The 15,435-nt window shown below is 44.0% G+C and overlaps 1 protein-coding gene across 7 annotated transcripts in view; it reads left to right on the plus strand.

The window, feature by feature from the left end:
• Positions 1–15,435, plus strand: part of mapk10 (mitogen-activated protein kinase 10) — a 307,215-nt gene that overhangs the window by 259,191 nt on the left and 32,589 nt on the right. For all 7 annotated transcript variants that reach the window (XM_038791761.1, XM_038791759.1, XM_038791760.1 and 4 more), the window contains 2 exons: positions 11,183–11,365; positions 12,948–13,072. In XM_038791761.1, the coding sequence (XP_038647689.1) occupies positions 11,183–11,365; positions 12,948–13,072 (308 nt within the window). The remainder of the gene's footprint in view (positions 1–11,182; positions 11,366–12,947; positions 13,073–15,435) is intronic.

Genomic DNA, 15,435 nt, shown 5'->3' on the forward strand with positions numbered 1-15,435 from the left:
AGGCGCCGGAATGTGGCGACTAGGGGCTTTTCACAGTAACTTCATTGAAGCCTACTTGTGACAATAAGTGATTATTATTATTTAAGATGATGAAGCGAGCTGATGGAGTGGATACAGAGAACCGTTTCCTTTGGTGGGAGAGTCCAGAACAAGAGAGTTGAACCTTACAGTTAGAGCCAGGGTGTTCAGGGTGATATCTGGAAGCACTTCCTCACACAAAGGTTAGAGGGAATCTGGAACACTTTTCCTATCAAACTGGTAAGTATAGGTCAATTGAAATTTTCAAAACCGAGATGGATTGACTTTTGTCACACGCAGGTTATTAAGGGCTCAAGAACCAAGGTGGGTTGATGAAATAAACACGCAGATCAGCGATAATCTAATTGAATGAAGAGTCTGGGGAAGCTGAATGGCCTACTCCAGTTCATATTTCCCGAACAAATGCATAGCTCTTCAGATTTTCATGCTGGATATCAGAGATCTTTCAGCTTCGAGAAATTCTACTTCCGATTCAGCTCAGAAAAAGCGTATGTAAGCTTAATCGCATTCTTACCAGTGCACAGATGGAGGTGGGTGTCAATGCTTTGAATTCTGTTCACATAATGGAACGATTTATCAAAACATAGATGTGGGAATAAATACAATGCAAGGTAATTGTTTTCACAATCTAATTTACTGATTCTTCCTGTGTCAGCATTCTGACAGCCACCTGTACTCATTTTTCAATTCACTTGTGATGGTATGTGTCACAATATAACATTGCTGCTGACTTGAGGCTCTGGAATTCAGTTACCAAGTATTTTCTGCACGTCCATTCAGATTGATATAGACCGTTTGTTTGTCCTGTTGCTGTAAGTTACATTTCTTTCACCCAACATATTCTTGGTTCTGATCACAATACACTACAGGCAGAACTTGACAGGTTTTCTTTTGCTCTTAGTCATGCAAGTGTTCATTTTCATTTGAATGAAGTAAATCATAGACATTTGCACTCGTTCCCTATCATTTATTTTGAGTGCTTTCTAATCTATCCAACCATAGCTGGAGAACCAACTTCAATGGCTTATCTCACCACTATCACACATTAACTCTGGGGTCCCCCAAGGATCTACCCTTGGCTCCCTCCTATCTCTTGACAACATCATCTGAAAACATAAGGTACGGTGGTGACACCCAGCTCAATCTACTTTGCTGCCACCATCTCTCTTGATCCCTCAAGCCATTTGCCACACTGCTTGTTTGACACCCCTGTCTGCATCAGCGGGGCTGAGGTGGAGATGGTTGACAGTTTCAAATTCTTAGGTGTGCACATCTCCAAAGGTCTGTCCTGGTCCACCCACATCGTTGCTACGACCAAGAAAGCACAACGGCGCATATACTTCCTCCAGAAACTAAGGAAATTCAGCATGTCCACATTGACTCTTACAACTTTTACATGTGCACCGTAGAAAGCATCCCATCTGGCTGCATCACAGCCTGGTATGGCAACTGCTCGGCCCAAGACCGCAAGAAACTTCAGAGAGTTGAGAACACTGCCCAGTCCGTCACACATACCCACCTCCCATCCATTGACTCTATCTACACCTCCTGCTGCCTTGGGAAAGCGGGCAGCATAATCAAAGACCCCTCCCACCAGCTTACTCACTCTTCCAACTTCTTCCATCGGGCAGGCAAAAGTCTGAGAACGCGCATGAACAGATTGAGAAACAGATTCTTCCCCACTGTTACCAGACTCCTGAATGACCCTCTTATGGACTGAACTGATTAATACTAGACTCCTGTATGCTTCACCCAATGCTGGTGTCTATGTATTTACATTGTGTACTTTGTGTTGCCCTTTTACGTATTTTCTTTTTGTGTACTAAATGGTCTGTTTGAGCTGCACGCGGAAAAATACTTTTCACTGTACCTCAGTGCACGTGACAATAAACAAATCCAATCCAATGAGATGGAACCACACTGTTTACATCCCATAACCTGAGTTGAGCTTTTCATCTCCTTTTCATCACCAAGACTACCTGTTTCCACCTACACATATTGCCTGTTGTCCCCCCCTGCCTCAACCCACCTGCTACTGAAATCCTCATCCAGGTTTTTGTTATTTCCGGATGTGATTATTCCTTGCGGTCAGCTTTATCTTGCATCCCCTGTAAACGTAATTTTGTCCAAGTTTCTGCTGTGCCTATCCTTTCTCAGATCAAGTCCTGTTCACGCATCATCCTGTACTCTGATTCGGTTTCTGATCCAACAATATCTCAAATTTAAAATGTGTTCAAGTTCCTCCATGTCCACTATCACAATATGCTTCTGAGAACTCTGTTTCTCCAATTCTGGACACTTGTGCATTCCATTTCTTCGCCCCTAATTAGAAGCTGTTACTTCAGCCGTTAGGCCCTAAAGTACAATTTTGTCTCTCTTAATCTCTCCTTCAAGACACCCCATAGAACGTACCAAGTTTTTAGTCCCCTTCTTCTATGTCCTGATGTGTGTTATTTGCTTTTGTGTCTGATAACACTCCTGTGAAGCACCTTGGGATGTTTTATTGCCTTAATGCAAGTTACTCTTGTTGCATTCATTGCAAACTTCACAGAAGTCATTGCGGAAAATACAAAGAGAAAATGCTGGGAAAGATTAAGCAGGTCTGGCAACATTTGTGGACAACAAAGCAGAGTTGATGTTTCAAGTCTGTATGGCTTCTTCAGAGCTAAAGAGAGGGTGAAATGTGATGGATGTTATTCTCTTTAAGAGGGAGTGGAGCAGGTGGAGCAAAATAGATGGTCAGTGATAGGTGGAAGCTGGGAGAAATTGGACAAAGATGTTAAACCATAAGACAAAGGGCACGATCTACTGGCCGTGTTGCATCCCCATTTGGACAATGGGCCTGTAGATGCTGGGAGAGGCTTCTTCCAGGATCTACCCAGCTCTCCAGGTCTCATGAGATCTAACAGGATCTCACAAGATTTCGCAATCTGGATCCCACCCATTGTGGCCGTGATCAGTGTATGGAAAATCTGCATATTAGACTGAGTAGCTAGCCTCACTTGAATGTGCAGCTTGCCTGATCTACCCGAGGCATTTGGATCTGACTCCTTTACCTCAGAAACCTTAGGCGAGTGCTGTTTAGTACTGGTCCCCACAAATGGGTTTAGCTCTCCCCGGGTTCCCAATGCAGTATTTGGCTGTTGTACAGAATGAGCTGCCACTTTACACCTGCCTATCTCACCTAGATAGATACAAATTAACGAGACAGTTAGATGTACAGCTAACTGTACAACAGCTAAATGCTGCATTTGGAACCCAATGGCTGAAAGGGGCAATTTACACAGTGTATTAAAAAAATAATGACCTTAGTGTAATTCATATCTGGTACAACAATACCTGATACACTGCATGAATCTCGACTGACAGAAAATCTACTAATCACCATTGATTTACTTTATATTGATCCTCCATTTTTCACTTTTATCTGCTAAATTGGATTTGGACTTTCAAAAAAACCAGTTGGATTTAAATATTACCCACGCATTTTGCACCTTGCATGTTATACTCACGGCTGAAGTGTGTGTTCTGTGAAGAGTCTGAAGGCTGCATATCAATGAGGATTAAAAATTTGATGTGTGATCCTTTACTGGAATCACACATGCCAAGCTCATCGATAAATGCGAAAACACACACATTGAGCCTATCGCACACTGGCAATGGGTAACTGGGGAAGTAAAATGGCAGGGATTTCTGCAGTTACACACTCATGAAGCACTACTTCTGCCTATAATCTCATTGAGTTCTGGAATCTAACTAGTGCCTACTTTCAGTTCCCAGTTGGCATGAGTACAGACCACCAGCGCTGAGAGGGATAATCATTGTAGACCTCAGTGAACGATGTGTTTTATGCTGAATTCCCTCTCTGCTGAGGCCAAATTCTGTCACCTGACACATCTTTTAATGATCATTCGTCTACATCACTTAATCCACATACATCACAAAGTCCACACTTTACCTGCGTGTTTGGTATGCATGATCTGGAATCTGCCACAACTGCTTGCTCCCTGCACTGGTTTAACCTGATCACCATTGCCAGCTGCCACACTGAAAATAGAAGATAGTAGTACTGGCACGCCGGAGTGCCTATACCGTCCTGTGACTTTGCAGAACCGTAATCATTTCATCCATCAAACACCACAGTGCCGAACATTTGTAACTGCCATTTACATCAAATGAGCAGTGGGTAAGCTGCCTACTTGTCTACTGAATTATGTTAGCATGAGGCCGATCAATATTCATGATTAGGCCTGATTTAAATTTAAGTGGCTAGCTGCCAGCACTAATTGCACTATCTGTAAGTTGCTCGCCATTTGGAATGTGGTAGATCAACCATATGTGAAAGCCAGGTTATACAGGCGGGGTGGAGTTTTCATTGCTCCCGTTCTCTCCAATGGATCTAATCCATCCACCTCCACAATGACATTTTATAACATACTCATTTATGGTTGTTAAAAGTGCAACTTTGAGTATAGATCAATAAAAATTGTGGTACAAGTCAATCAGGCCATAACAAAAGCAAACCAAGCACTGGGGTTTATTTTCAGAGGAATAAAACTACAAGTAGAAAATTTTTGCTAAACTTCTGTCAAACCGTGTTAGTGTGTGCAGTTCTGGTCAACATATTATAAAAAGGATATGGAGGCACCGGGGAGTCTCATAGAATCATACAATTACCACAGTGCAGAAGGAGGTCATTCAGCCCATCGAGTCTGCATCAACCCTCTGAAAAAGCACCCTGCCTAGGCGCACGCCCCACCCTGTCCCCGTAATCCAGTAACCCCACCTAACCTAACCTATTGGGCATTAAGGCGCAATTTAGCATGGCCAATCTCCCTAACCTGCACATCTTTGGACCGTGGGAGGAAACTGGAGAACCCGGAGGAAACACATGCAGACATGGGGAGAAAGTGCAAACTCCACATAGTTACGAGAGGTCAGAATTGAACCCGGGTCCCTGGAGCTGTGAGGCAGATGTTCTAACCACTGTGCCACCGTGATAACAGAACTGCAAGTTTATACTGATCAGGAAAGGATGAACGTGGCAGGTCTTTTATCATTTGAGAAGAGGAATCGGAGGAATGATCTAATGGAGGCTTTTTATTGTGAAACATTTTGGCATTAAAACCAAGGGAATATTTCCACTTCTGGGGAAGAGCAAACTAAAGCTATCAATGGAAAACTGTCACTGAAAATTAGAAAGAGAATTTAGCGGAAACTTCTTTACTCAGAATGTGGTGAAAATGTAGAACTTTACACTCTCACTAAGGAGGGGTCTCAGGCAGGGGGAAGGGTAAAGTTGATGGACGGGAATCCCCCCGGGACCCCGCCAACCCATACCCAAAGCGGCCACTCAGAACCTTATCCTGCACTGCCTCAATTTTAAGGGGCAGGAGAGGATGCAGAGAGCGTGGGAAAATGGATATTTCCACTCTTTCCCATCTCGGGCGGGATCTGAAGACCCCCTCAGAGTTGGGGAACCCTCCCTGCCACGATGTTGGAGTTCCTGGTCCCCCTCCCCACCTGATCTACCCCCGATGCCACAATCGCCCCTCTTCCAACTTCCCTAGGAGTCCTCTACATTCCCATCCCTGGGACCTACCTTCTCCAAGATCCTGGAGTACAGGGCTGCAGTACTACTTCTGACAATTGCCATCTGATTGACGGACTGCTCTCATAGACAAGACTTCCTTCCATGGGAGTCCTGCCCACTGCCAATCAACACGAAACTGAGCGTCAAATTCCAGTCGGAATGCGAGAGTTGGTGACTAGTGTTAGGCACAAACTCTCGGGATGGTGAGCACCAATCGTCATCCTCAAAATTCTATCCCAAGAGCGTTTGATGGTGGATAGTGTGGATGTATTTAAGGAAATGGTAGATAACAAATGAGGGAGAAGGGAATATATACCTGCGTGGATATGAATATGGTGATAGTGCTGCAAAGCACCCCAAACTCCTTCTATAAAAATAAAATAATGCAGATGCTGGAAATCTGAAATAAAAACAGAAACTACTGGATAAACGCAGCAGGTCTGGCAGCATCTGTAGAGAAGGTAACAGAGGTAACGTTTTGAGCCCGGGTGACTTTGAAGAAGAATGGACAGCAGGACAGTGGCACTTAGGCCATCAATCTGTTTTTGGCAATATCAGTCCCAAGCATTTTATATGGAGGGCGGCCCATGTGTACAGATCACTAAGATGTGAGGGACAAATAGTAACAAAAAGGCTGATCGCACATTAGCCTTTGAAGCTAGAGGCTTAAATTATGAGGTGAGAATGCATGAATTAGGTTTGTACCCTTTGGGATCAAGAAGGTTAAGGGGTGATTTGGTTGAGATTTGTAGGATTTTAAAAGGAAATTGATTGGATTTATTTATTGTCACGGGTACCGAGGAACAGTGAAATGCATTGTTCTGTGTACAGTTCAGACAGATCATTCCATACATGGACAAAAAAACATAGGGCAAACATAAATACACAATGTAAATACATAACCCTAGGCATCAGGTGAAGCATACAGGAGTCCTACTGAGTAGAGATGAAGTGTGAAGAGATCAGATCAACCCATAAGAGGGTCATTTAGGAGTCTGGTAACAGCGAAAAAGAAGCTATTTTTGAACTTGTTCTCAGACTTTTGTGTCTCCTGCCCAATGGAAGAAGTTGTTAGTGTGAATAAACTGGATGAGAGGAGACTTTGATTATGCTGCCCACTTTCCCAAGGCAGCCGGAGGTGTAGACAGGTGTAGATGGGAGGCGGGTTCGTGTGATGGACTGGGCTGTGTTCGCAACTCTCTGAAGTTTCTTACTTAGGTCTTGAACCGAGCAGTTTCCATACCAGGCTGTGATGCAACCAGTTAGGATGCTTTGCATGGTGCATCTGTAAAAACTGCTAAGATTCAATGTGGACATGCCGAATTTCCTTAGTCTCCTGAGAAAGAATGGATGCTGTTGTGCTTTCATGGCTCCAACATGGGTGGACCAGGACAGATTGTTGGAGATGTGCACATTTAGGAATTTGAAACTGCTAACCATCTCCACCTTGGCCCTGTTGATGCTGACAGTGGTATGCACGATACTTTGCTTCCTGATGTCAATGACCAATGATAGAGTAAGAAACGTAGACATAAAATTAGAGCCAAGCCATTCAGGAGATAAATTAGGAAACACTCCTTCACAGAGGAAATGGTAAAAGTGTGGACGTCTGCCACAAATAGCAACAGATGCTGACTTAATTATTGGTTCAGGTTTTGCTGAGTATGCTACTCACCATTCACCAGAAGAAAAACTGCTCACTTAAGCTTTAACAAGCTGTAAAGTGCAGAATTTTTCTGAAGTCAGTTTGAATTTAGTGACCTCGACATGTGATGTTCGTGAACAAGGCAAGCAACAGGCAGGCTGATCAGCAAATTAGATCGAAGAATTCTCACAGGCTCAAGGGACTGGGTAACCTATTTCTGTTCCGATGTCCTCAGGTACATTAAATAGCTATTGCAACCACCCTGAAGATCAATCAAGACGACAGCTACTCTGATGGACAAACTTCAGTCAATACCATTGCTGCATCTATTATCCATTCCCCACATGTTATGTACCTAACTGTTGTTATAATCACTTCCTCACCATATATCAGTGCTCATCAGTTTACCTGAGTGACAAACATCTACTGATTACAATGGCCAGAAAGTTATGACACAGTATAAATGCTACTGGCATTAAGCTTATTTATTGCATGCATTCCAAATGAAACCACAGCAGCTCCATTTTGATACCTGCATCAGTCATTTTTAAGGGAAATCATTTTGGTCTGATTGTTAGGAATTCCACACATGATGAAATGGTGAAGTCAGCACCTTGAGCCAGAGACACAATCTCTCATACAATAATGAGTTTGATAAGCATAATTCTAATAATTAAAATAACTAACACCCTCTGTGTACCACATCTTTGTTGAAAGGGCATTATATTCATAAAAATAGTTTCTGCAAACTTTATTACTGTCCCAAGTTATGCAAACAAGGTATGTTTATACATTTTAATATGAATTATATTATTGCTTGCTGGGCTTTCAAGTAAACAGAGAAGTTTGACAAATGCGTTTTTCATGAAGTGAATGGTATTCTGATCAAGGGCAGCTTTAGTCATCAATTTTGATCGTGTGAAATTGGATTGCTTCCTTCTAGACAAAGATCAGTTGGTGTATTTTGGTAATGTTGTCAAGTATTGTGGAAGGTTTTTAGCAGATTGTTTACACCTTCACTTCAAAATTTATTTTCAATTTACTTCAAGCAAACACAGGTTGCTGTTCTTGTGATAACCACACCAGCTCTCTGTATCAAATGGCTTTATGTATTTACCTAGGGGCCAAGTTTAATTTTCAGCGGGGGCGAGAAATAGATGATTATAGATTGGTCACCAATATACACATCCTGGCCAATTTTCTTTTCCATTTAAGTTAATGAAAAACAAACCTGGAGTGCATAAAGGGCGACTGATCCACAAAACACCTGTTTCATATCCTCTCCTCACATGCCTCAAAAGTTAATTTACACCTTCTTAATAGCATTTTGTGGCATTATAAACAATCACATAGGAGAAGAAGCTTAATTCTATATTATGCATTTAACATTAGGGGGATGAAGCGTGGACTATATTCTATTTCAATATGTTTCAATCCTTTCTTGGTCTCACTCTCCCTGTCTGTGCTACTTCTTCCAGCTCTACTATCCCATCCCCAAATTCTCCACCCAATCCCGGGCATCTTGTTTATCATCGCCTTCCTTTCACTCATCATTGGTGGCCAACTAATTAGGTCCCATCCTCTAGAATGCCCGCATTCCACCCTCACCCCCCACCAGTTCCCACACCTTGAACCAAGCTTTTGATCAGGCCTGCTAATATTGTCTTTTGTATCCGGTATTGATTTATTTCTGACTGCACCTCTTGAGGTGTTTATCTGCATTAAAGTTGCTACACAAATGCATGTTTTAACAACATAGCTGAGAAGACCAAAGTGTGCATATCTTGATTGTAAAGATGACTGGGTAGAGTACATGAAAATGCCTCTCATATGTTGTCACACAATTAAATTGGGAAAAGTCTCACAAACTAGGTTTGTTTCCCACCATGTAGCTGCCAGGGATACTGGAGTAGATAGTTTTTTCATTTTTGTTTGAAAAAAACATTTGCAGTACAATGGATTCCAAAACGCACTGGGGGCGTGATTCTCCGAACCCGGGAGAAATCGTGAGGCTGGTGTCAAAAACGGGCGGGTTTGACGCCAGCCTCCGCCCCCCCCGACCAGGAACCGATTCTGGTCCCCGGTCGGGGCTAGCATGCCGCGGCCGTGAACTCCGGCATCACGGGTCTAACGAATTTCGTTAAGCCCACTTGCCAGAGTTTGCGACGGCTGACGCGTCACATGACGTCAGCCGCGCATGCGCGGATTGGAAGACTCCAACCCGCGCATGCGCGGATGATGTCATCGCGCATTTGCGTGAAACCCGCGAATGGATACAGCGGGGCGGCGGAAGGATAAAGAGTGCGCGGGGTAAGTACCCGCTGCCCGCGATCGGTGGGCACCGATCGCAGGCCCATGGCACCCTTGGCACGGCCGTGGTACTGCCGTGCCAATCGGTGCCATGGTTCCCCAGATCGCAACTTTACGGCCGTTTTTACGAACGGTCAGACCAGGTGTGTTTGACGTTCCTAAAAACGGTCGTAAAGGGCTTGGAATTTGGCCCATCGGCCAGCTGAGAATCGCTGCGCGCCGTAAAAAAACGGCGGGCAGCGATTCGTGTCGGGAGGCGGGCGTGGGGGGGGGGGGGGGAGAATAGCGGGAGGGCGTCAGACCAGCGTGGCCGTAAAAATTTACGACCCCCGCTATTCTCCGCACCGTCGTGAGTGCGGTGAATCGCCCCCTGGATTCTCCGTCAGCGGGATCCTCTGTTTCGTCGACAGCACACTCAAGCCCGGGGATTTCCCGAGGGCGTGGAGCCGCTGGCTTGACGGAGGATCCCACTGCCGTCGGGGGAATGCACACCAGGAAACGGGTGCGATGGGATGAAGAATCCTGCAATTGCATATGTATTGACTTCTGTCCCAATATCCATCACAAGTGATGACAAATGAATTGTAAATCCATTTTAACTGTAGGACAAATCCTTTTTTAGAAACAAAAGTGCCATAAAACGTATCATAAAAGTTAAAAAAAACATTGAATATCCTACATTCTTACTCTGGGAAATGTTTGCCTCAGTAATGCAGCTGCTTAAAAAGACCATAGGATTCAGTGCTCAAAGCTCACCTTATTGGAGAGTGTGGGAAGTTGAGCGTACAATGCTCAGTGGTTTAGAATGCAACCTGTGGAAACTGACTATCGAGATGCACATCCCAAAAGAGGGACGTCATTGTAAACTCATCAAGATATAAAATGTGTTGCAAATTCTTATGAAACATTTCCTGTTAATTAATGTTTGTGTATTTTTTATAATCACAATAGCTGAAAAATGTTTATGGAATCAGAGTGAATAATTCTATGCCCAATCTGCTTGACATTGTAATGATATGTATAATGTAAGGAGTGTAAAAGGTTAACAAGATGATGTTCATGTATCTCAACACTAGATGGCACCACAGAGTAGTCATATAAACGACTGTGCCTCCTGGAGTTCGGGGAGAAAGTTGAAGAAGGTGTTAGAGAAGGTTAGTTAAAGGTTGAGATAGAGTATTAGTTGTATTAGAGATATTATAGATTTCTGTAGCATAGATTTAGTACTGTTCTTTTATTAGATGTTATTTAGTAAAGTGTGCGAATCATTTAAAGTAGTGTAAAATAAACTAGCTTTGTTTCAAATACATAGCTTGATGTTCTTTGTCAGCACTAGGACTTTTGACCAACTTGGAGGACTACACGAGGAACATCACAGACATGTATGACTTTAAGGATGCAAATATATGTCTAAAAGTGAATTGTCTGTATAAATACCTGTAGGAGGACTAAATTTGTCAAGAATGTAAATATCACAGGGTATTTTAATACATTTAGAGTGTTGGCTTTATTTGTTTTTGTTCATCTCCTTCGCTTTTAAGTGTAGCTTATCCTCTGATAACAGTAGGAGATTTTCCTAAACTTCTTCAATTCAGATATTGATCAATGGAATAAGGTTATTGAGCAGTTGGGAACGCCTTCCCCAGATTTCATGAAGAAATTGCAGCCCACTGTTCGTAACTATGTGGAGAATAGGCCCAAGTATACAGGACACACTTTCCCCAAGCTCTTCCCAGATTGTCTCTTCCCAGCAGACTCGGAACACAATAAATTAAAAGGTAAGTCACAGGAGTAAGTATCAGTCGTTATTCATTTGTCAGGACAATTTGGCTGAATAAACCAAAGAAATGCATGAATGGAATCTCTAAATATCTGAACTGAAACTCAGTAAAAACCCAAAGCTACATGTTTGAAAATTTGCACTCATGGTAGTCACTTGGTAACTTCATTATAAAAACCTGGTCCTAACCTTTCTTAGTGGACACCACTTTTTAATATTTATTTTTAACTTGTTTGACAAATCCCCACAATCTTGGGAAAAGACTAGAAGTCATCAAGGCTCCTTAGACAGCACCTTCCAAACCCATGACCACTACCATCTAGAAGGACAAGGGCAGCAGATACCTGAGAAAACCAGCACCTGGAAGTTCCCCTCCAAGTCACTCGCTGCCTTGATGTGGAGATATATCGCTGTTCCCTCACTGTCGCTGGGTCAAAATCCTGGAACTCCTTCAGTGGGTATACCAACACCACATAGACTTCAGCAGTTAAAGACGGGAGCTCACCACCACCATCTCAAGGGCAAGTGGGATGGGCAACAAATGCTGACCTAGCCAGCGAATGCCACATCCTGTAAAAATTAATTTTTGAAAAAGCAATGTACTCAGCCACCAGCAGCTGTAACTATAAAACATGGGGTCACCCTTCATCAAAGTGTAAGATGATTACAGAGACTCAGGATGTTTTTGTGAATGGAAAGCCAACTACCTAATTCCCAGTGGGCTAACAGTGTTGTTAGTCAGTTAGTAGTGTGGCCCAGCCCCATGGCAATCAGGCAGGATCCGAATATACAACATGTCCAGCCCAAACCTCAAGTTATTTGGGGGGTCTGGTTAGGATGGATCCTCTGTTCACCCCTAAGCCAACCTCTCACACTGAAGTGGCCATGGGTAAGAGAAGGAAATTTCAATGCCATTATGATGAATGTATGTTGGGACGAGGCCTCTGGTTGTTGAAAAGCTGGGTAAACTGTTCCAGTGTTCACACCCATACAGGTTGCTTGAGTAGTACAAATAGGGCCCAACCAGTGAGTGGAGGCCCGAGACTTGAGCTGGTCCCCAGTCAAAATCCTGTCCACTTGACCTTTTAACAGCACCTTTATAAAGGATGCCATGGGGTTAAGCGTTCATAGCCAATGGCGCCAATTGCAGCATTGCCAACTGCTTAGTGCTGCTTTTACTATATCTGCTGCCCCACCATACGTTCTTACAGGTTCCCAAGATGCACCTGTAATGGTATGGATGCCCAACACCACTGTGGTAACTGGGTACCTCATCCTGACCTCAGCAGGGTCAAAGACAAAGCTGACTTACACTCACTCCTCGACATTAAGCTCAGCACTGCAGGGCCGAGGTTTACTGTTGTCTAATGTACTAAAAGTAGTAGAGGTTTTGATTGAAGAGTTAGGACCATTGTATAGAGGATGATCAGTTAATGAAATATTAAAAGATTTTCATTAGGCATTTGACCAGGATTTACACCGGAGGTTACATTACAAGTCAAAAATGAAGGCAAATAGAGGTGGGAGCAATATTGTCCATGGATAGGAAATTGATTGAGAGTGGGAAATGTGTTTTTCAGCCAGCCAAGCCAGAGATCTTCTTTCCAAGATGTTGGTAATTGACCCTTCCAAACGGATATCTGTGGATGAAGCCTTACAGCATCCATACATTAACGTCTGGTATGATCCAGCTGAAGTTGAGGCGGTAAGTCCTGATGTTTTTTACTCCAGTACATATCACGGTAAGTGATTTCTAAGATCACAGTATAATTACAGCCAATGAATGTGACTCATCTTATCTGAATCAACCAGAAAGATAAACCTCTGTGCTCACCACTGCATCCAATTGGCTCTTGAGTGACACTGCGAGGGCTGGACTTTCCTCTGCTATACTGTCCACAATGTGGGGATATGGTGGTAGAGGAGCAGAGGATAGAGAATCACAGCAGTGATCTCAGCCCACCCTTCTGCTTGCCCATCATACCTTATTTGCATGATATTACAGGAAAAGTGAGATAGAGAAAGCATCTTTCCACCCAGGAAAAGTCCAAACCAGTTTCCCCTACCACCACCACCCCCACACACATCACCACTGAGGGAGTTCTGCCCTTTATGTCAGTAGAGGAAAATAAATTTCTTTTAAAAATAAATTTGACCAATTAAAGGGACATTTAGCGTGGCCAACCCACCTGCCCTGCACATCTTTGGGTTGTGGGGGTGAAACCCACACAAACATGAGGAGAATGTGCAAACTCCACATGGACAGTGACCCAGAGCCAGGATTGAACCTGGGACCTCGGCACCATGAGGCAGCAGTGCTAACCCACTGTGCCACCGTGCTGCCTAGAAAATACATTTCTAACTCATGTTGATCCCTGTGTGTGTTTGTCCATCATTTTTTTTTTTTAAATTTAGATTACCCAATTACTTTTTCAAATTAAGGGGCAATTTAGCGTGGCCAATCTACTTATCCTGCACATCTTTGGGTTGTGGGGGTGAAACCTACGCAGGCACGGGGAGAAAGTGCAAACTCCACACAGACAGGTGAAGAGAAGTGGAGCTGGCCAAGGTGAAGGGTGGAGGGAAGTGGGGCTTGGCAAGGTGAAGGGTGGAGGGAAGTGGGGCTGGCCAAGGTAAGGGATCTATATTTGGAGGAAGGGTTCGGCAGTCTGGAGGAGCTAAGGGAGAGGATAGAGCTGCCGTGGGGAGCGAGTTCAGGTATCTGTGGGCTAGGGACTTTGCGCGAAAGGTCTGGAGGGGCTCCCTAGGTTGCCTGGATACAACGTGCTGGAGAGACTGCTGCTTCCAGATGTGGAAGGGGAGGGATGAATTGGGGATATATACAAGTGGCTGGGTGAGAAGGGAGGCGAGCGGGTGGTGAAGATCAAGGAGAAATGGGAAGGGGAGTTGGGAGGGGAGATGAATTGGGGAGTATGGAATGAGGCACTCCGTAGGGTAAACGGGACCTCTTCCTGTGCAAGGATGAGTTTGATACAGTTTAAGGTGGTGCACAGGGTGCATATGACTCAGGCGAGAATGAGTGGGTTCGCCCAGGGGGTAGCAGATGAATGTGAGAGGTGTGGGCAGGGGCCAGCGAATCACATTTACATGTTTTGTGGTTGCGAAAAATTGGGAAGGTTCTGGGCGTGAGTGTTCACGGTCTTAGCCAGGATAGTAGGGGAGGAGGTGGACCAGGACCCTTTGGTGGTGGAAGTTTGTGACCGTGTTTGAGGAGCTGTTCGTTGCAGGAGGGGCGGAGGAGCAGGGTGAAAAATCTGTCCACACTGTATAGTTGGTTGCTGGGAAGTATGTTTCCCTGGCAGTTTATGGGTTGTAACTTGCTTTGATACATGTCTGTAATAGAATACATTTAAAAAAAAACACAAACAGCCAAGGCCGGAATCGAACCCGGCTCCCTGGTGCTGTGACAGCAGTGCTAACCACTGGGCTACATGTTTTATAAAAAAAGCAGAAACAAATTTTCTGGTCAGAGTTTATTGTCTGACATTGCTGAACTCAATGTTGAGCACAGAAGGCTGTAAAGTGCCGAATCAAAAGGTCAGGTTCTGGCCTTGAAGAACTGGAACTAAATCCCAGCTCTAGAGTCCCGGGTTTAATTCCAGCCTCGGGTGACTGTCTGTGTGGAGTTTGCACGTTCTCCCCGTGTCTGCGTGGGTTTCCTCCCACAGTCCAAAGATATGCAGGTTAGGTGGATTGGCCATGCTAAATTGCCCCTTCGTGTCCAAAAGGTTAGGTGGGGTTACTGGATTACAGGAATAGGGTGGAGGAGTGGTCCTTGGTATTCAGAGGGTTGGTGTAGACTCAATGGGCTGAATGGACTCCTTCTGCACTGTCGGGATTCTATGAAAAAGTGGTGAGAATAAGAAATATAAACCTGAACTGCAATATAATGTTGGCAACATTAAAATAAACTCAGCTGAGTAACGATCATGAGAAGCATGGAATTACAATACAGAAAGATTGGCTAGCTGGATGAGGGTAGCGTACAATAGAGAGAGGTATAATAATATGACAAATAAGCTGGCTTTATAAACTACCCGAGCTTCA

The sequence above is a fragment of the Scyliorhinus canicula genome, chromosome 3 (assembly GCF_902713615.1).
Source record: "Scyliorhinus canicula chromosome 3, sScyCan1.1, whole genome shotgun sequence".
In the NCBI taxonomy this organism is placed as follows: domain Eukaryota; kingdom Metazoa; phylum Chordata; class Chondrichthyes; order Carcharhiniformes; family Scyliorhinidae; genus Scyliorhinus; species Scyliorhinus canicula.